Raw genomic sequence first — 22910 nt, 5'->3', positions numbered from 1 at the left:
GATGCTGATTATCTCTCTTCCCACCATCTCCAACCTCCTCCCTAATTCAAAACGCACCTAGTCAGTCCACTGTTGATTGTAGGCCTGATTCTGACTGATAGATCCTGACCTTTTCAGCAAACTGCAGTACCAAACCCTTTGCTTCTGCTCCAAAGAGCCTTACTCAATGTTGATGTTATTTCACTACTGAAAACAATGAATCCTATTAAGGTGAAATATCCTGGTGTATCTGGTTCATTGTATTACAATGCAATCCCATATCCCAGCATCCAATTGCATAACCAGCTCTGGCACCCCATGGTCCTGTACACTCCAGCACACTGCGATGGTGCACCTCCACCTTGCTTTGCCGAATGTCTCCAACATATTCGTGAAAAAGTAACGCTATCTTGAAGGTATTGTGAACTGCTCAGAATCAAAGAATTGTCACAGTACAGTCAGAGGCCATTCACTCCATCATGTTTGTTCTGTCTCATTATTCCTTTTCAAATAACCATTTAATTCCCTTTTGAAAACTTCAGTTGAACCTGCTTCTATTACACTGTCAAGCAGATCACTCCAGATACTAGCTACTCAGTATGTGAAAAAGATTTTCCTTTATTGTGTTTACTGTTTTCTGCATTAAATTAATACTCTGCCCTCTCATTCTCGACCTATTCACAAGTAGGAACATTTTTCCCTATTTACTCTGCCAAGTCATCATGTGATTTTGAATCAAGGCTACTCTTCAAGGAGAATAGCCCTAGCTGCTTCAATCTGTCCAGGTAACCGAAGCTCCTCATTCCTGGACCCCGTTCTCATTAACTTGTTGTACACTTTCCCTAGTGCCTCATATCCGGGCTATAGTATAGCACTGAAAGTGGATGCAGTAATCCAGCTGAGACCAAATTAATGTTCTTTGTAAGTTCAACATAACTTCTTTGCTCTTGTACTCACCCTGTTAATGAAACACAAAAGTATACCTTACTAACTGTTGGTCCAACCTGTCCTGCTACCATTAATAATTTGTGTATATATACACCCAAGTCCCTGAGCTCCTGTGTCCCCATTAGAATTCTAACCTTTATTTCTATTATCACTCCCTGTTCTTCAAAACTGTACCACTTCACATTTCATTGCATTGAACTTCCATGTGCCAACTATCTGTCTGTTGCACTACCTAAATCTTTTTGTAGTGTTGTTTAGTTTGCTGACTCATCACCACATATCACCCCCCATTGCCAACACTCCTTTTGCTCAGGTACTATGAACGAATTTAGTGAACAAAATTAGAGCATATGGGATAGTGACTAATATACTGGCATAGATTGATGATTGGTTAATCGAAAGAAAAATGGATTGAAATAAATTCTAGTGAAGAACTGCAGAGATTAGGGCTTAGACCCCAGCTGTTCATAATCTACACTAATGATTTGGAAGTGGGTATTAAATGTAAAATTTCCACAAATTTGCAGGTGATATAAAACGACTTAAAATGTGAATTATGAGGACGCTGCCAAGAAATTTCAAGGACAGGCTGAGAGAGCGGACAAGAACATGGCAGATGTTATAAGATGTCCATGAGTGTGAAGCTATTCACTTTAGCAAGAGAAATGGAGATTTAGAATATTTGGTAAATGTTTGAGGTTTGAGCAGCGTTAATGTCCAAAGGGACATTATGCTTGTTTGAAATTTAGCATACAGATGCAGCAAGCAGTTAAGGAAAATGGTACTGGTCTTTATCACAAGATGATTTGAATACAGGTGCAAAAAGTCATAGAAGTGTTATAGTGTAGAAAGTGACCATTCAGCCAATCATGCCTGCTATAAGTCCATTTTCCACCTGGTCTGTAGCCTTGCAAGATCCAGCACTTCAGGTGCAGATCCCATTTCTTTTCAAATAAGCTGAGGGTCTCTGTCTCGAGCACCAAACCATCGGTGAATTTCAGATACTACCACCCTCTTGGTGAAAACTTTTTTTTCCTCTCATTCCTTTTACCAATCACCTTACACTTGTGACACCTGACAACCTCTCCACTAGAGATAGCAGGTCTTCCCTACACACTCTAACCAAGCCCCTCATGATTTCAGACATTTCAATTAAGTCACCCCTCGGCGGCCTCTGTTCAAAGGAAGTTAAAAATCTCACAACACCAGGTTATAGTCCAACAGGTTTAATTGGAAGCACACTAGCTTTCGGAGCGACGCTCCTTCATCAGGTGATTGTGAGCATGGTGGAGCGTCGCTCCGAAAGGTAGTGTGCTTCCAATTAAACCTGTTGGACTATAACCTGGTGTTGTGTGACTTTTAACTTTGTATGCCCCAGTCCAACACTGGCATCTCCAAATAATGTTAAAAGGAAGACAGCCCTACCCTATTCAATATTTCCTGCAGTGTTCGACTACATATCCACTGCAATCTCTCTAGAGCAATTTTGCTCTTCCCGTAATGTAGTGACAGGAATTGTAAACAAATTCCAGGTTTAACCTAACCAACCTTGTACATAATTCCAGTGTTATATCACTGATTTTATATTCAGTACTTCACCCAGTGAAGGAAAGAATTCTTTGTGCTTTCTCTACCACCTCTACCTTTTTCTGTCACCTACATGAACCTGTGGATGTGAATTTCAAGGTTTCTCAATTCCTCAATCTTGTTCAATACCCTTCCGTTTTATTGGGTATTTTGCTTTATTTACCCTCCCCACATACATAACTTAGTATTTGTCTGAATTTATCACCTTTCAACCCCCTAAAGCAAACCGTGAATATTGCCCTGCAATGGACAGCCAATCTTTCCATTATCAACTACCTGGCTCATTTTTGTCACTTGCAAATTTCCCAAAAATGCCTCCCACATACAAGTCCAAAATTATTATATACCACAAACAGCAAGAGATTCAAACTGAGTCCAGTGGAGTGCTACTGGAAATTGCTTCCCAGTCGCAAAAATATCTGTTGACCATTGTTTTCTGTCACTGCACCCATTTTTGATTCCAGCTTGCTATATTGGAGTTGTCGATAGTGTGGAGGGCTGTTGTGGGTTGCAAAGGGATATTGACAGGATATCAGAACTGGACTGATAAGTGACAGATGGAATTCAACCTGGAAAAGTGTCACGTTGTTCACTTTGAAAGGTCAAATTTGAATGCAGAATAGAATTAAAGGCAGGGTTCTTGGCAGTGTGGAGGAACAGAAAAATATTTGGGTCCATATCCATGGATCCTTCGAAATTGCCAACCAGTTTGATAGAATTGTCAAGAAGGCATATGGTGATTTGGCTTTCATTAGCAGGGGGAATGAGTTTAAGAGCCACAAGGGTATGCTGCAGCTCTATAGAGCCCTGATTAGACCACACTTGGAATATTGTGATCAGTTCTGGTTGCCTCATTACAGAAAATATGGAGAAGCTTTAGAGAGAGTGCAAAGGAGATTTACCAGGATATTGCCTGGACTGGAGGGGCATGTCTAATGAAGAAAGGTTGAGGGTGTTGCAGTTTTCTTTCATTGGAGCAAAGAAGGATGAGAGGTGACTTGATAGAGGTATATAAGATGTTGAGAGACAGAGTGGATAGTCAGAGACTTTTTCCTCATGGTGGAAATGTCTATCATGAGGAGGTCATAATTTTAAAGTAATTGGAGGAAGGTTCAGATAGATTCGTTACAGAGAGTAGTGGGTGTATGGAATGCCCTGCCAGTAGTGGTGATAGAGTCAGATATACTAGGGGCATTTAAGCAACTCTTGGATAGACACGTGGAAGATAGTACAATAAAGGGTATGTAGGTTAGTTTGATCTTCGGCACAACATAAAGGGCGGAAGGTTCTGTGCTGTACTGTTCTATGTTCTATTCACTTATGTCGTGTTTTCATTTTACCAACCAGTCTGCCATGTGAGACCTTGTTAAATGCCTAAAAGACAAGTACTACATTACTCTCCTCAATCATCCTTGTTAATTCATCAAAAAATTCAAACAAATTAGTAAGGTACGACCATTCTTTAACAAAAAGAAGCCTTGTGTCAGTTGCTTAGAAAATTAGTGAAACCACACCTAGAATATTGCGTGCAGTTCTGGTCTACATACCTAAGAAAGGATGTACTTGCTAAAAAGGGGGTGCATTGGAGATTCTTCAAACAGATTGTTGGGAATGGAGAACACACAATGAAGGGAGATTGAGGAGATTCTGTTTGTATTATCTACAAACGAAAAGAATGACCTACAATCTCATTGGAGCATACAAAATTCTTCAAGGGCTAGAATAGGGTAGTTGCAGAAAAGAAGTTTCTTCTGGCTGGAACCAATGGCACATTATCAAAACAAGGCTAACTATATAGGACTGAGATGGGAAGGTATTTCTTCACTCTGAGGGTAGTGGATGTTTGGAATTCTCTCCCAGAAAGGAGCAGAAGTTAAGTCATTGAATATGTTGAAGTTAGGGATCAATTAATTTTCTAGATACAGATGACATCAAGGAATATGCAAATTGTGTTGGAAAATGGTGTTGAAGTAGATAATCTGAATTGATCCAATCAAATGTGAGCAGGTTTGAAGGTTCAATGTCATTTTCTGCTCCTTTTGTTCCTCCAATGATAGAAAGTTTTACACCATGCTGTTTCTGGATCTTTTGTGCATCTACCCTGTCTAGTCCTTGAAGAATTTTGTAAGTTCCAATGCGATGGTGGCTCCTTCTTCTAACCTCAGATCATACAAACCCGCTCTCCTCAATCTCTCCTCCTGTATGTGTCTGAAAATGTGAACTCTAGTTTCTCTCCTGTTCTGCATCGCTGCAGCCACAATAAAGAAAATTACCACATACTGTTTGTGTTTGTGCATTTATGGCTGTTTAACTAGGACGAAATCTTTTCACAGATTGGCACGTTTCTGCCTAACTTAGCTGAAATTTATACATCAGACTGGCCTCTGCAGTCTGCTTTCATCAGTGATCAAACACATTTGAAATTATCTTCTATTGGACTTAATGATGGATTCTGCTGAGTATTCCAAAAAGTTTGGGGTATTAACACTTGATGTGTTCTGAATAGATTCACAAACGTGAAACGGAACTGAACCTTATTCTGGTTGATTCCGTAACATAACACAGCTAAACAGTAGATCATTTATCTTAGGCAAAAAAGTTTTGAAAAATCTGAATCAAAGAACAAGAACAACAAAAATTACGGCAGAAGAACAGGCCCTTCAGCCCTCCAAGCCTGAGCCAGTTAGTTCTGTCCCATGTGCTCACATCCTGAGCTTGTGAAAGGGATAAAGCAAGCCTTTTTAATCTGATTAGCAGCCTATGTAACTTTGGTTTTCTGCTGTAGACTGTTGGTAAGTGGGATCATTTTGCTGTGTGCAGCTGTTTGAGAGTGCAGTATTACCAGTGTTTAACAATTCTTGCCCTGAGGGTTTGGAGAATTACTGTGGCATCTGCATTAATTCTTTTGTGGTCGGTTTAATGGACATATCCTGTCGCGTGGATACTGACAAGTTAGCCGTGTCGAAGACCCACCTGTCTGATGTCAGCACCTGGGAGTGTCAGAGAACGTTGCAGCTTTGAAGTAATTTATCGAGAGACTGACAGCTGGCAGCAGCTGGGAGTTCAGTGGAAAGAGCTAAATGCTCCGAGGGCGTCTGATCCAACATCAGCACAATTGTCCAGGATTTTTTTTGAGAGACACACCTTGACTGGCGGCATATTGCGAAAGAAGGCAGGTGTTAGCTGACAGGACTTGGCACACACACACATGCGCACACGGAATACTTGCAAAGGAGTGCATTTTCTGAAATCAAACAGGGTGTGGGGGTTGGGGGTGGTCTGCTGAAGTAGAACGAAGGTGTGGAGGGTTAACCTTAAATTAATGTTTGAAAACTTAACAAGGAAAAGAAAGTTGTGAGCATTGAGAAAAGTTTGGAACAATTGAAGTGCAATAACTGTGAAATAAAGAGTAAGCAGTAAAAAAAACTTGCATTTATATAGCATGTTTCACTGTCAACGAAGTAGTTTGTTAAATATAATTACTGTTGTAAAATAGCAATATCACAAATAATTAATGCACAACAAAAATTCCAGATGGCTGAGTAGTTTGGTTTTGTGACACTTATTGCTAGATTAATATCAGTCAGGACACTAAAAATAAATTCTCTGCGCTACTTTACAATAGTGTCACATGATCTTTTATGTCAGCCTTAGAGAACAGACATGGCATCAATTAAATGTTTCATCAACAAGACAGTATCTCCAACAGTGGTGCACCCCTTCAACATTTAGAGGGTCAGCCAAGATTTTGTGCTCCTATCAATGAAGTCGGGCTTAAACCCACAAGAATAAGACCTGAAGGCAAGTGTTTGATCCACTGAATTGCAGCCAACACACGGAGCACTCAGCGGTTCTGAATCTTGTACTTGGGCTATGGGTCATCCTGGGGTCAGAAGGTTTTGCTGCATTTGGCTGGTTCAGTCTTGTACCATCCTGCTGTTCGCAATGGAGCCAGTTGGGGACAGACAGGAAAGATTTCCCCTAGTACTGGATGTCCCAGCCCAGAGAAAGATAGTGCATAAAGTTTTGTAATACCGATTTAAAAATTGTTTACCTAAAAATCATAATTCTATTGACTGTTACTTTCTTCTGTAAAATGCAGGAGTATGCTGGCGAGCTTAAAACTGACCCCTTTTTACTACCTATTTTGAAGTAAAAGCAGCCACATTTAATGAGGGTCACTGTTGTCTAGAAATTCTTTTGATGGAAAGCACTAGCTGAGATTGCAGTTTAGTTTAAACTTGGATTGCGCAGATCCCTTTCCTACTGATGGCCTTACAGCAAGCTCCACATTAATGTAACTGGCTCAAAGTGCAAATGGGCCTCCTCCATTGTCTTCGAGTAAAAAGTGAGGTCTGCAGATGCTGGAGATCAGAGCTGAAAATGTGTTGCTGGTTAAAGGACAGCAGGTCAGGCAGCATCCAAGGAACAGGAAATTTGACGTTTCAGGGACAAGCCCGATGAAGGGCTTGTGCCCGAAACGTCAAATTTCCTGTTCCTTGGATGCTGCCTGACCTGCTGTGCTTTAACCAGCAACACATTTTCAGCTCCTCCATTGTCTCCACATACAGTATCATAGGATGGTTAAGAACAGCAGGAAGCTAAAACTTCATTTTCCAATTATCTGAAGTTTATATTCTCTGGTACTTATACCAGTTTTCCCTGGCTGCTCTGCCCAGACAGCACAGGAATTTAAATACCTCAATTAAACCCCCTCTGAACCTACTCTGGCACTACACACACTTCTCTAAACTATCGATATAATTAAAGTCCCTCACCACTGGACCCATTTTTGTGAATCTTTTTCGCATCAATTTTAATGTTTTACATCCTTCCTCAAATGTGGTGTCCAGAACTGGATGCAATATTCAGTGCAGGCTAAACCAGCATTTTACACAAGTTTATTATAGCATCCTTGCTTTTGTACATTGTGCCCTCCTTATGAAGCCTAGAATTCTGTAAGCTTTAGTAACAGCACTTTTGCCTTATTCTGCTACCTTCAATCTTTCATGCAAATATGTACATGCACGCATACACATCTCTCTGCTACTGCAGGAAACAGCAAATGAGGATAAAAGGTTCTTTTTCTAGTTAGTGACAAATGCGGTTCCATAGAGATCAGTGCTGCGACTGCAACTGACAGTTGGAAGAAGACTGAACGTACTATTGCCAAATTTGTAGACAACACAAAATTAGGTGGAAAGGCTGATTGTAAGAGGGATGCAAACAGTTTACAGAGAGCTATTGATTGGTTAAGTGGGCAAGAAGTTGGCAAATAGAGTATATTGTGGGGAAAATATGAGGTTGTTCATTTTGGAAAAGACCAAAGAAACAGTATTATTTCAATAAGACCGTAAAATAATTGGAGCAGAATTAGGCCATTCAGCTTATAGAGTTTCCTCCGCTATTCAATCATGGTTGATAAGTTTCTCAGCCCCATTCTCCTGTCTTCTCCCTGGAACCCTTGATCCCCTTACTAATCGAACCAAATCAAGTCATATCTGTCTTAAAGTCATCCAATGGCTTGATCTCTAGCCCTCTTGCAGTGTAGATTACCCACTCTCTGGCTGAAGAAATTTCTCCTCATCTCATTTCTAAAGGTTTGTCCCTTCACTCAGCTTCCCCCTATTCCTCCAAGTGTCATTGAGTTCTCAACTGTTTCTCATATGGCAACCATTCATTCCCAGGATCATTCATGTAAACCACCTCTGGACCCCACCAATGCCAGCATGTCCTTCCTTGTATACAAAATGCAAAAGGCTAGCGCACACGTACAGCAGGTTATCAAAAAGACTAATGGTATGTGGCTGTTATTTCAAGGCATTTGAAGTATAAGACGGGAGAAGTGCTGCAGCGACAGTACAAGGCCCTGGTGAGACCACATCTGGAGCAGTTTTGATCCCCTTCTTTCCGAAAAGATTATATTTCACTGAAGACAGTTCGCTAGATTTGGAAAATTGTCTTATGCGGTTAAGACTTTACTCACGAGTTTAGAAGAATACAAAGTGATTTCATTGGTACGCATTCTTATGGGGCTTGACAGGAAAAATGCTGAGCAGATATTTTTCCCTTGTGGGAGAGTCCAGGACCAGAGGACATGGTCTTACAATAAAAGGTGCTAATTTAAGACTGAGGGGAAGAGGAATTTCTTCTCAGGATTGAGAGTCCTTGGAACTACTTACCACCAAAAGCTGCTGGGCACAGAGGTCTTGTGTATATTTAAGGGTGAAATAGATAAGATACTTGATCACTTGGTTAATCAAGGGTTGTGAGGAAAGGGCAAGAAAGTGGGCATAGGATGCTCTGATCCAAGTGAACAATGTATCCGGTTCAATGAGCTGAATGACCGCCACCTATTCCCATTTCTTATGATCTTATGCACGCCTTTGTTTTAACCATCGCTGAAAAGCGCAATAAAGTTAAAATCTTTCACTCATCAGCACTACAATGTTTGTATACCCTTTGTATTATTTCTCTGCCTTCTTTCTTGCAACCATATTAATTTTGCTCCCAACCATGAGTTAACAGTAACAGTTGCTTGCCTCTACTCTGTATGGTGGGGTTGCAACTTGACAACCCACAGCAAGGCACCACTTATGTGAATACTGCCCTGTTAAATCATCATGAAATCTCTCCTGATTCCTGTGAACTAGAAGGATGGGTTTAAATTAAAATTCTGAATTTGTGCAGATCTTTTGCATGTATAGTGACAGAAGAGTCAGTTCCACTTAATGCTACTTTGTAAGAACTTTTTGTCAGCTGCACAACACCTGAAGGCAAGGAGCGATTGCATGATATTGCTCACCTGTTTGTTGAGGTAAAGACAGATTTACAGTGACAGGGGTCATGCTCTCCTCCGGGTTTATCTCTGACCCACATCTTGCCTTTTAATGCATATTGTATTTGAACAGTGGGGGACATACCTCTTCTCAAAAGCACATACACTTTGTTTTAAATCACTGTTTTCTGCTTTCTGAGATGCTGACTTGTAGAATGCTTCATCATTGACATTGAGTGAGAATATACAGGTCAGTACTGAGAAGGTACATTGTAGCTGCTCCACATTTTGTTCTTAATTAAACTCCATGCATGCCAACAGTCTAGCAAGGCTAAATGAATAAGTAGCAATAAACAGTCATCTTTTTTCCCTAAACCTTAGGGCACTTAAGGTACCTTAACACCCTGAGATGTTCCTGTGATAGCCATCAAATATCTTTAATTGTTGCTAAAAAATTCAATATCTGGATGAAAAGTTACCTCCTTTATCAGAGTATTATTTATTCAAGTGATTAATGAAAGTAAAAGTGATCTTTGCCTTAAACCCCTCAGTTGATATGGATTTGATTAGAATAAGCCACCCTTAGGTTCGGTAACTTTTTAAGTTTTTTAAATCTTTCGTGCAAATCTAATTTACTGAAGAGCCAACTCCAATAAGGACTAATGGCTGTGAGTTTATGTGGGGTAAAAATTCCTTGGGTTGGCCTGTATATTACATCAGCATCTCACTACACAAGTGAAATGATCCCAGTAGGTATGGTTGCATCATTATGATCAGAGAGAATGAAAGCTTGCACAAGTAAAACTTAAGGTATTCTGAGGAACAAAAATACAGATGCAGGCAGTGAAACCAAATATGTTAATGCTTCTCAAGAAGAAGCTAGAAAGGTTCTTGTAAGATTTGGCTTATTAGAAATGTACTTTGACTATTATGGGCAGTTCTGGTCGCTACACTACAGGAAGGATGTGAAGCTTTTGGAGAGAGTGCTGAAGAGGTTTACTAGGATGTTGCCTGGATTGAAGTGTATTAGCTGTAAGGAGAGGTTAAACAAGCTTGGATGTTTTCCTTAGGGTATCAGAGGCTGAAGGGCAACCTGATAGAAGTATATAAATGATGATAGGCATGGATAGGGTGGATAGACAGAATCTTTTCCTCAAATAGAAATGTGAAATGCTCGGGGGCATAGATTTAGTGTGAAGGGGAAAATTTAATGGAGCAATTAAAGGCAGGTTTTTTTTAATGGGCTGGTGGGCCAGGGGAGATTGTAGAAGTAGAAATGATGGCATCGTTTGAGGCATTTAGACAAACACATGAACAGGAAATAGAGGGATACAGCCATGTGCAGGCAGATGAGATTAGTTTAGAACGATCTGGCCCTTCCTGAAGAAGGGCTCATGCCCGAAACGTTGACTCTCCTGCTCCCTGGATGCTGCCTGACCTGTGCTTTTCCAGCAACACATTTTCAGCAATGATCTAATCAGCTCAGTCATGTGGGCTGAAGGGCCTGTTCCTGCGCTGTACGTTCTGTATACCAGGGAGGGTTTGATATGCTCAAGGTTTCTTGTCTGAAATTTACCAAGTTACAGAATCTGTCATAATGAACTTAGTTTACTGACATTTGGCCAGGCTATATCTGTACTTATCATTAAATATGTTAGAGTCAGTTGAGATAATGATATTTACAAATGTCAGTTGAAACTGTCTTCCATGTTTCCTTAATTCATTGCTTGAGGGTGCAATTGAGCTGACTTGCAGTTGGGACCTTTTCAGTTGAAAAACTTCTGAATTTAAAAGCTTCCTATATTTTCTTGAACTCTCAAGATAGGACATTCTTCTTGTGTGGACCCAGCAGTACTGCACATTCCACATGTACATGTCACCACCCCACAGTTCCAAACAGAATTACTTATTTCCCTGGACTTGGAAGTTGCAGGCCAGTAAGTGAGTAATTGGACAATTCTGGCTGAGCTCGTTTGGAAAAAGCAGTATTGGTTCCACCGAGCCTGTTAGTCGTTTGATCTTGTTCCTTCATAATACCAATGAAGGCTAACGAATTAGGATAAATCCACATTGATGTCATGAAAACAGTCCATATCACAGAAGAGGAAGTGCTGGAAGTCTTCAAAAAGAAACATAAAGGTAGATGAATCTGATGAAGTGTATCCCAGGACATTGCAGGAAGCTAGGGAAGAAATTGCAGAACCCCTAGCAGAAATATTTCTATCACCTACAGCAACGAGTGAGCTGCCAGAGGACTGGAGGGTGGCTAATGTGCCTTTATTTAAGAAAGATTATAAGATGATTGAACTATAGACCTGTGAATCTGACATCAGTATTGGATAAACTGTTGCAGGAGATTGAGAGAGAGAGGATTTGCAAACATTTGGAGAGGGAAGGACTGATTAGGAATAGTCAGTATGACTTTGTGTATGGGAAATGGTGTCTCACTAACTTGATTGATTTTTTTGAGGACATAACCGAAAAGAGTAGTAGATATTGTCTACATGGACTTTAATAAAGCTTTTTGTCAATATTCTGCATGGTAGACAAATAAGTAAAGTTAGATCACAAAGGCTTCAGAGATAGCTTGTCAGTTGAATACAAAATTAGCTTGACAGGAGGTGGTGGAGGAAGGTTGGTTATCCAGATGGAAGTCTATAACCAGTGGTGTTCCGCAGGGTTGAGTGCTGGGTCCAATTTTGTCAATCACATGAAAGATCTAGATGAGAATTTAGGAGGTACGTTTGCATATGACACCAGAAATGTTGGCATGGTCGCTAGTGAAGAAGGCTATTTAAGATTACAAACGGATCTTGACCAGTTGGACCAGTGGACTGAGGAGTGACAGATGCAGTTTAATTTGGATAAATGCAAGGTATTGCATTTTGGTAAAGGAAACAAGGGCAGGATTGATACAATTAATGGTAGGGCCGTGGGTAACGTTGTTGAATAGAGACACCTAGGGTTCAGGTACATAGTTCTTTTTGAAATTTACATCACAGACAGCGTGGTTAAGACATTGTTTAGAACGTTTGTGTTCATTGCTTAGACCATTGAGTATGAGAGTTGGGACGTTATGTTGAAGTTGTACAGGGTTTTGATGGGCTGAAAATGTGTTGCTGGGAAAGCGCAGCAGGTCAGGCAGCATCCAAGGAGCAGGAGAGTCGACGTTTCGGGCATGAGCCCTTCTTCAGGAATCCTCCTTCCAATATTCCAACAGTGGCCTAACCAATGTCCTGTACAGCCACAACGGGACCTCCCAATTCCTATACTCTCTATTCTGACCAATACTTAAACTTGTAAGATTTATAATATAACTTGCTAATCCATAATCCTGTTCTTGTGGTGTTTTAAGACTGGCAACTAAAATGCAATGAGGGGGCCAATCAAAAACTGTGAATTGAATTAACTGTTGCTATATAAATGTCAAGCTCAATACTGTTTCTCCTGTTTCTACCAGTATTCTCCAGAACTCAAGAAATTATACTGTCAGATTGCCAAGACATGTCCAATCCAGATCAAAGTGATGACACAACCACCACAAGGTGCTGTGATTCGGGCCATGCCAGTGTACAAGAAGGCAGAGCATGTTACTGAAGTGGTGAAACGATGCCCAAATCATGAGCTGAGTCGAGAGTTCAATGATGGTAAGGCTACCTGACTGTTTCTTTAAATTTCAGATTCTTAAAGTAGCAGGGCTTCTGGGGTAAGAAGGGGATGTGAGAGACATATGGGAGCTGAATGACCAACATTTTGCATTTATTTGTATGTTCTTGCGCCAGAAACTTCTCATTTTAAGTCACCTAACTGATATAGGACTCTTCATCTATTCTCTACTCAAAATACATTATCACGTAGACAATACCCTGTTAAGGCTGAAGTGATTTAGATTTTCATATACAGTTTTAGAATAATACACTTTCAATCCCTTCCTAAATGTCTGTGTTGCCTTCTTTTACTCTGTAGACTGCCCACATGTGACATACAGCCTGTAGTATTGCTCAGAGAGCAATGGCTGGTTAATCCTTAAAGTTGGAGAAAGTGAGGACCGCAGATGCTGGAGGTCAGAGTTGATGAGTGTGGTGCTGGAAAAACACAGCTGGTCAGGCAGCATCCAAGGAGCTGGAGAATCCACATTTCGAGCATAAGTTGTTCATCAGGAGTCCCTGGTGAAGAGCTTATGCTCGAAATGTAGATTCCCCTGCTCCTTGGATGCTGCCTGACTGACTGTGCTTTTCCAGTACCACACCCTTTGACTTTAATCCCTAAAGTTGTCTACTGTAAGGTTTTTTCAGTGATAGGTAAGGCTGAGTATCTCATTAACAGAATGTGCATCAAAACTAAGAAAACCAAAAAAATGCTTTATGATCTGTCACTCTTTTTGACCAATCTTCAAATTGTTAGGTTTTGGTGTCATTGAAATGTCATAGTGTGCTCATTTTCTGTGTGCAATCAGATACTATATAATTGGTACGCATTCATTAACAGTGCGATGAATCTTTAGACTAATATTGGCTAGAACTTTTTACTTCTGAGCTTTCAAGCTCATGTTCTCCCACCTAATTAAAGTTAATTGAGGGTTTCTATTCATAGGATGGCACAGAAAGCTAAAAAAAAAACAAGGCATCATACCATAATTAAATCCAGTCTTCAGCTCCTTAAATTTTCCTGTTGACAGGATTGACCTGTAGCTGAACACTACTTCAGTACTCCAGTTTTTAGTATTTATTAAACCAAATTGAAATAATGTGAGGCTGATACTTTTGGTCCATCGTTAAAAATGATTGGTAGGTTGATATCAATAAGTAGGATGCAGCCAGTGTAATTCTGATTTGGTGGGTTTTGTCAGTTTCTTCACATTGAGAAGAAGGTCGAGATTGTATTTCAAACAAGCTGACCTTATTTCAAGACCAGGTTGTTCAATGATGTGCAGCGTGCAACCTCATCCCATACATCAGCAATAGGTAACAGAGTGAACTGCAACCTATATGCATATAATACAGGCCATAGTATGTGTGCAAGTAAGGGTTGCAGATCATCACATTGCTGCATCAGATGCTGTTACTTGCACAGTTGGGGAGGAGATTTTGCTGTTGTGATATTTTCATAACAAATAATCAAGAAAACCAGGTGCTCAGAAATTGCTGGAAAAATGCAGCAATTCTGACAGCATCTGAAGAAGAAGCAGAATTAATGTTTTAGGTCCAGTGACGACCTCTAGATCTGAGGTAAAAACGATGACTGCAGATGCTGGAAACCAGATTTTGGATTAGTGGTGCAGGAAAAGCACAGCAGTTCAGGCAGCATCCAAGGAGCAGCAAAATCGATGTTTCAGCAAAAGCCCTTCATCAGGAGTAAAGGCAGAGAGCCTGAAGCGTGGAGTACAATAGGTGAGTGGGGGAGTGGATGATGGTGATAGGTCAGGGAGGAGGGTGGAGTGGATAAGTGGAAAAGAAGAGAGGCAGGTAGGACAAGTCATGGGGACAGTGCTGAGCTGGAAGTTGGGTGGGGTGGGGGTAGGGGAAAATGAGGAAACTGTTGAAGTCCACATTGATGCCCTGGGGTTGAAGTGTTCTGAGGCGGAAGATGAGGCGTTCTTCCTCCAGGCGTCTGGTGGTGCGGGAGTGGCGGTGAAGGAGGCCCAGGACCTCCATGCCCTCGACAGAGTTGGAGGGGGAGTTGAAATGTTGGGCCACAGGGCAGTGTGGTTGATTGGAGGACTCCCTCACCACCAGATGCCTGGAGGAAGAACGCCTCATCTTCCGCCTCGGAACACTTCAACCCCAGGTAATCAATGTAGACTTCAACAGTTTCCTCATTTCCCCTTACCCCACCTCACCCTAGTTCCAAACTTCCAGCTCAGCACTGTCCCCATGACTTGTCCTACCTGCCTATCTTCTTTTCCACCTATCCACTCCACCCTTCTCCCTGACCTATCACCATCATCCCCTCCCCCACTCACCTATTGTACTCCATGCTACTTTCTCCCCACCCCCACCCTCCTCTAGCTTATCTCTCCATGCTTCAGGCTCTCTGCCTTTATTCCTGATGAAGGGCTTTTGCTGAAACGTCGATTTTGCTGCTCCTTGGATGCTGCCTGAACTGCTGTGCTCTTCCAGCACCACTAATCCAAAACCTCTAAATCTGATTTTGGTCATCAAAATGTTGGTGTATATGTTGAAGATAAGATGGGGGAATGGGGGGAGGCTGAAGTGTAAACGATAGATAGTATCCCGCTCGAATGAGTCCTTCACTATAATTTATTTGATTTCCTGATGTAATAGCTGAGTATTGGGGGAAATATCATTGTCGTTGATTTTGTGAATGAATAAGTCACTCCCTTTTAACGAAACACTGTTCCTGTAGGTCAAGTGGCCCCACCAAGTCACCTAATCCGAGTGGAGGGAAGCAGCCATGCCCAGTATGTTGAGGACCCAATTACTGGGAGGCAAAGTGTCATGGTGCCCTATGAACCACCACAGGTAAGGTATATCCCTTGATCTCTATGTTGCTAATCAGTTTTGAAGTAAGGAACGTGTTTGTGAGTGGAAAGTAGTCTACCCACTGATTATTTCACTGTCTGTGGGATTGTGTTGCTTACATGGTTTTAATGATTATAGCTGTGCATATTGAGCACCTTTTTTATACTTTACCCAGTGAGTTGTCTGCCGTTTTTACACTCCACCCCATTGAATCATCAGTCCTTTTACACTCTGTCTCAGTGAGTCATCAACCCCTTTTTATACTCTGTCTCAGTGAGTCATCTTGCCCCTTTTACACTCTGCCCTGATGAGTCATCTGCACTTTTTGCATTCTACCCTGGTGAGTCATCTGGTCCTTGTGTACTCTGCCCTTGTATGCTCTGTGAGCTGTCTGCTGATTTTATTAGATTAGATTCCCTACAGTGTGGAAACTGGCCCTTCAGCCCAATAAGTCTATACTGATCCTCCAAAGAGTAACCCACCCAGACCATTTCCCTACCCTAATGCACCTAACACTATGGGAAAATGAGCATGGCCAGTTCACCTGACTTGCACATTGTTGGAGGAAACGGGAGCACCCAGAGGAAATCCATGCAGACACCGGGAGAATGTGCAAACTCCATACAGACAGTTGCCCGAGGAGGTATAATTGAACCATAGCGCTGTGAGGTTGTGCTAACCACTAAGCCACCATGCAGCCCACTGATTTGGAAAAGAAAATTAAAGAAATAAGAATCAGCAACTGATTCAATATCACCTGTTTTGACCTATTGACAAGGTTAGAATTGTTGTCAACAGGTTTTCAATGTCACCCCAGCAAGTCAATTAACTTAATATGGTGTGCAGTGGAGCTACAAAATTCATGCAATTGCCTCAGTATCAGCAAATTTTTGAGGTAATGCATAATTGTACAGAAGAACTTAAGTTTATGTTTTGTTCTATTCACCAATTTTTAAACCAGGTTGGCACTGAATTCACCACAATCCTGTATAACTTCATGTGTAACAGCAGCTGTGTTGGAGGAATGAACCGGCGTCCTATCCTCATCATTGTCACCTTGGAAAACAGGGAGTAAGTAGCATGGGCTCCTTATAGATTGGGGTTTGAGTTTACATAAACACATTTACCAAGTGAATTTCATAATACTCTATACTCCCCCATTTGCACTAGAGTAATGTCTTTTTTCTTTATTCTGATACTAAAATACATCTCAAAGCTATCTGGATAAGGATAGTGGAAAATGGGTATGGCCTAGTTGTTGCCACTTCAACATTTGTAGAGGTGCATAAATTATTGTCTTGTCACACAGGTTACAGAAGTTAGCTGATGCAGATAGAACTCCCAAAAAGAGTGAATTTGTACAGGCTGCTTATAAACTTTGGCAAGGACAATGTGAATTTATATAGTATCTTTCTCATTCTCTCACTATGTAGTGTCCTCATTGTCCAATGGTTACTGAACCCATGTTATTGGTAATTTTCTGTACCATGCTGTGTTCAGTCCATTGCATCTTGAAGGTTTTAAAGCATCCTCAGGTTCTTTGCAGAATATTATTCGATGTAAATAAGGTACAAGAGTATAAATAATGAATGCCATTCCAACATCTTTGGTTCCTGTACACAGTTAATTTGTATGTTACAAAGTGTTTTGGATCCATTTATAGAATTGGTGATGAGTAATGAGTCCGACTTGATTAGGAACCTTAAGGTGAAGAAACTCCATGGAGTGAGTAGTTGTAATAAGATAGAATTCACCCTGCAGTTTGAGAGGGAGAAGCTGGAATTGGATGTAACAGTATTACATTTGAGTGATGGTAACTACAAAGACATGAGGGAGGAGCTGGCCAGAGTTGATTTGAAGGTGAGCCTAGCAGGGAAGACAGTGGAGCAGCAATGGCAAGAATTTCTTCGGGGGTAATTCAGGAGGCACAGCAGAAATTCATCCAAAGAAGAAGAAACATATGAAGGGCAAGATGAGGAGCAGTTGAGGACTCTTGGTCTGCACTCAAGGGTGGGGGGTGTGGAAAATCAGATTGAAACTTCCAGAAAACTGAGAGGTCTGGATAAAGTGGATGTGGAGAAGATGTTCCCACTAGTGGGACAGACTAGGACCCAAGGACATAGCCTCAGAGTGAAGGGGCAATCTTTTAGAATTGAGATGAGGAATTTCTTCAGCTGAAGTGTGGTTAATCTGTGAAACTCATTACTGCAGAGGAGGCTAACACATCAAATGTATTTAAGGCAGAGTTACATAGGTTCTTGATTGGTAAGGCGATCAAAGATTACATGGAGAAGGCATGTCAACCATGATTAAATGGTAGAGCAGATTCTATTAGCTGAATGGCCAAATTCTGTTCCTATAGTTGTGGTGTCACAGTTTTAATGTAATGGCATGTGGTAATGTCACATTCTCTTGTGTCTAGTGGTCAGGTTCTTGGCCGCCGCTGCTTCGAAGCCCGTATTTGCGCTTGTCCTGGCCGTGACCGCAAAGCAGATGAAGACAGCATTCGCAAACAACAAGTGACAGAAGGAACAAAAGGTGTCGACACTAGCAAGCGACGTAAGTAACTACTGGGGCTCCTTCTAAAGTTTGCCTGCCCTTTAGATTTGGACTGGCACAAAACCATCATAATTTATATCGATAGATATTCCAATGCTGTGCATGAGTTTGAGTTCTGTTACCCACTGTTCCCAAGGAGAACTATTAGAGTTCCCAATGCTGTACTGACCCAGCCCATTCAATTATATTAGCCCTCACCAACTCCACACAGACATGTCAACCTGTGTGTGTCTGTGTGTGCGCACGTGTGCGGGCCATAGTTGTGTTGTTCTTTGCACGTTTTCATTTCTGCATACTGAGGAGCTGTGGACACTGATCACAAAAGACCGGACAGAGGCACAAATGAAAGGTTGCTTCTTAAAAAACAAAAAATGGGGTTTTAATTTCATTGTAATTACACAGTTCTCCCTTGGTAGTTGATTGTGACAGTCAGGTGGCATATTCAGGACTAGGTCCTCCTGTCAAATTACAGTGTATGGCAGTATTTCACATCACTGCTAAGGACAGTGCTCTCCCAACCAAAACTTTTCTGCAATTGTTGTTTGTGAATAGAGGTAAACAAATGCTGTGTACAATCTGTCTTTCCCTTGCTTCAGCTTTTTTCAATAGATTTCTACTGCTCTGCTCCATATCAAAGTCAAACACTGGAATTTCTTCAGGGTTGCTCCATATCTGCACTGTAAGCTTGGAGGGCTACAAAACCCTATTAATGTGCATTAGCAGGGTTTCATCTATGCCTTTGCCACAGTAACAGCAGTAGAACTCAGAAGGAAGCTAAACGAGGTGCTTTTAGTATTAATGTTATTCCAGTTTATGCGAGTGAATGATAATGCTGACATTCACTTGTATTTGGCACTCGAGCTGTTAAGAAAGTTAGCCTGTTTCGAGAAGATTTATAGCTCAAGTTGAGGTTCTGGATGTAGATTTGCTCGATGAGCTAGAAGGTTTCTTTTCAAATGTTTCGTCACCAATCTAGTTAACATCAGTGAGCTTCCAGATGGAGCACTGGTGGCATGGCCTGCTTTCTATTTGAATTTGGGTTTCTTTGGGTAGGTCATGTAATTTCCTGTGGTGATGTCATTTCCTGTTATTTTTCTCCAGGGTGGGAAATGGGATCCCAATCAATGTGTTTATTGATAGAGTCCTGCTTGGAATGCAATGCCTCTCGGAATTCTCGTGCGTGTCTAAATTTGACTTGTCCTCGGCTCAGTGTGTTGTCCCAGTCGAATTGGTGTCCTTCCTCATCAGTATGTAAGGATACTAGTGAGAGTGGGTCATGTCTTTTTGTGTTCATGTATCCTGGTGACTAGTTTTCTGCCTGTTTGTCCAATATAATGTTTGTTCCAGTTCTTGCAAGGTATTTTGTAAATGACATCAGTTAAGAAAGTTCTTTTTAATGTTTTCTTATAGTCCGTCATGTGAATCAGGGGATCCAGGTAGCCTCAATCAGTAATAAGAAACGACGACCAGGCGATGAGGAACTGTTTTATTTGCCAGTAAGTTTTCAAATTTTTACTTGAATTTCTCCTCTAGAATTTATGATATAACTGATTGGTAATTGGTGTATTTCCAATTTAAAGTAGTACTATTTCAGCCAACCTTTTCTTTGAATAGCATCCTATGGGTCATCTTTGTTCTAGCAGTTCTAAAATGTTAATTGTCATATTGTATTATCTTGTCTTAGAACTGGTGCTGGAATTTGAGTGCCCAATGCGTTATGGTACTATTCAGCTGTGATATTTCCTGAAGTGGCATGGTGTTGAAACCTCATATTTCTCTCTGTTCATGCTCTCACACTCCAATTTTCACTGTTCCTGTCTCTCTCTCAGTGCAACATGTCTTGGTTTAGACATCATGAATTTCAGTTAGGGAATTCAAGCTGAAAGGTCCATCGTTTTACATCCAAATATTTCTAAATTCTCTTATTGTAATCCTGATGCATGAGCTCCCACAGTAAACAAACAGAATGAAGCCTGTAAACTTTGACACTGACGATCCGTTATCTCCTCCTACCTGCTGCTTGATATATTCATTTAATGGTGTCAGTCTTTTCTAACTCTGAATTGTGCTTAAACACCCCTAAGCCTTCCAAATCTGCTCACATTTTGCTATGTCAACTGTGGGATAACTTTAGTTGCCATATTCTTAAGTTGTAGAACTCTTGTCCAAAGCCATTCCCTCTTGCTGCCTCTCTCAAACTTCACAACCAAATCGTTTAATCAATCCACCATTCATCAATTACCCAATCTCAATCTTTTTCCTGAGACCTGCAAATTTTCACTGCCGAAAGTACTGCATATATGTAATTGTCTCTTGTTTTTCCTCTGTATCTGACTAGTTGCACTTTTTTTAATGTTCAGATAAGAGGACGAGAGACTTATGAAGTATTGCTGAAAATTAAAGAGTCACTGGAGCTGATGCAATTATTGCCACAACACACGATTGAGAACTACAGGCAACAACAGCAGCACCTGCTGCAGAAACAGTAAGTTAACACTTGCTAATGCAGATACAATGAACCTAATGGCCTCTCTCTATGCCCTAATTTTTGACTTTTTATGGTTTCAACGCTTCAATACAACCTCAGTTGTGGAGAGGATAACATCTGACAGCAGGTGATCATGGCAGTGATCCATTCGAGTAACCCAGCTGCCATCTAGGCAGTTGGCTGAGCCCCACAAGTCATTAGCTGCATTAAACTCTCTGCCAGTTTTCATGGGATGTAGACATCATTGGTTAGGCCAGAATTAATTGCCAAACTCTAATTTTCTTTGTGAAAGTGATAATAAGCCTTGAACCACTTCAAACTATCTGGTAGAGGGAGACCAGATCTCTCTCAGGAAGGGAGTTCCAAAATTTTGGCTCAGTGAAGGAACAGGGACTTTATTCTTAATGACTCAACACATTGTTCAACATGTTTTCCACCACCACAGTGTGATGAAGGACCTCATAAAATAGGAAGTAATTAGCTAGGATTCCATTCAATGTCACTAGTCAAGACCGAATGGAGCATGGAATAATAAATAAGTATAATTTTTTCCTTCATAATCCCTGTTATGTTCCTGCATTACCCCTCTCATGTTTGAGCTTGGGTTTGATCAGTCTTTACCATATCCTGCAATCTAGCTAATCCCTATCTTGATGTATGGAAAAGTTTCATAGCTATCCACAGTGACTACACTTCACACTTCTAGCTAGTGGAGACTAGTTCAATATTTTTTTTAAAATGGAGATCTCCACAAGATTAAGTGGAAATAGTTTATGCTACACCTTTATATTTAAACCAATCCTCCTCCTAAAGAGAAAGGGTATTGTTGCGATTTGAAATACATTGTACTGGAAGGATTTGTTAAAATGGTGGAACATATGAAATGGCTGTCTTAATGCTCAAAAAAGTCACCAACAATGGCAGATTCTAGGCTGTCACACCACTAGATCCTTCCGTTTCCCTTCAAGGAACAGCATGCAAGGAAAAAGAAGTAATTTCTATTAAGTGCAAAAATAGTTTAGCTAATTAGAACAGTGTCTTGTTTTAGGTACTTAATTAGTAGAAAGACCATTAAACTCAATGAGGGAACAGTGCAGATTCACCTGAATGATGGTTCAAGTTAGAAACGATGATTATGAGATGAGGCCCACTCCATGCTTTGATCATGATAACATCATCTAAAATTGCCAAATGCCACAACAATCCAGTAGAAAGTCTTTTCTGCACTTTAATGAACAAAATCTAATATTTAATCTTTCTGCAAGTATTTCATCCATGTAGCACTACTTTGTTTTGTGTATCTTAGAAATGCAGAAACAAAAATCCAGAATTCAGTCATTTACACTAGCTCTCTTTTTCATTTTTCCTTTTCCCATCATACCTTTTGCAAAAAAGCTCTGCAGTTGAGCTGCTTTCCTATACTTTCTTTCAGTACCTCAGTGTGGGATAGTGAAATCTGAGGTGCCTTTACCTTTGAGCTTGAGTCTGCACCTGGCTTACCAAGTTTGTGGGAGAATGAAGCAATCTTGAAATATTGCATTTATCTTTAATATTTCATGATTGTGTTGATCAATTTGAATTCATAATAGAAGAAATCCTAAAATGTATTGTAATGCAGCACCATAACTCCAGCTTCCAAAATCTGTTTGCTTTTCTTTGCAGTTGTAAGTTGTTAGTGGAAGTTTCCTTGGATCTTTTATGCCTTTCACACTTATTTCTAATCTCTGCTTCATGATCATGACATTTCATTTGTCTGTCGTTTATTTATTTTAAAGTTGCTTATCTGTGTAACTGACTGTGTTTTGCTTCCATTCTTTTGATTTGGAAATGCTAATAGAAGCCATTCCTCTTGTTTCACTTTCTTTTTATTGTGGAGGGTGGCTAGTGGTATAGCACCCAGTATTCTGAATGATGAGTAGGCAGAGCCCCATATCCTGAGAATTTATTTATAACCAGCGTTATGGAGTAGGCCAGACCCCCTCAAAATATTTTGAAAAGGTAGCTCAGACCCTAACTTTTCTAGTTGTTTAAGGTACATATTCCAGGCATGATGCAGCTGGTCAAACCACTCAGTTTTAAACAACACAAT

The 22910-nt window shown here is 40.7% G+C and overlaps 1 protein-coding gene across 4 annotated transcripts in view; it reads left to right on the top strand.

Annotated features, from left to right (window-relative positions):
* Positions 1-22910, top strand: part of tp63 (tumor protein p63) — a 108331-nt gene that overhangs the window by 64669 nt on the left and 20752 nt on the right. For all 4 annotated transcript variants that reach the window (XM_060834651.1, XM_060834650.1, XM_060834652.1 and 1 more), the window contains exons 3-8: positions 12753-12939; positions 15659-15774; positions 16736-16845; positions 18197-18333; positions 19744-19829; positions 20694-20818. In XM_060834651.1, the coding sequence (XP_060690634.1) occupies positions 12753-12939; positions 15659-15774; positions 16736-16845; positions 18197-18333; positions 19744-19829; positions 20694-20818 (761 nt within the window). The remainder of the gene's footprint in view (positions 1-12752; positions 12940-15658; positions 15775-16735; positions 16846-18196; positions 18334-19743; positions 19830-20693; positions 20819-22910) is intronic.

This window comes from Hemiscyllium ocellatum, chromosome 13, assembly GCF_020745735.1.
Source record: "Hemiscyllium ocellatum isolate sHemOce1 chromosome 13, sHemOce1.pat.X.cur, whole genome shotgun sequence".
NCBI classification, from domain to species: domain Eukaryota; kingdom Metazoa; phylum Chordata; class Chondrichthyes; order Orectolobiformes; family Hemiscylliidae; genus Hemiscyllium; species Hemiscyllium ocellatum.
Note: the sequence above shows the minus strand (reverse complement) of the source record. Positions and strands in the feature narration are given on the sequence as shown.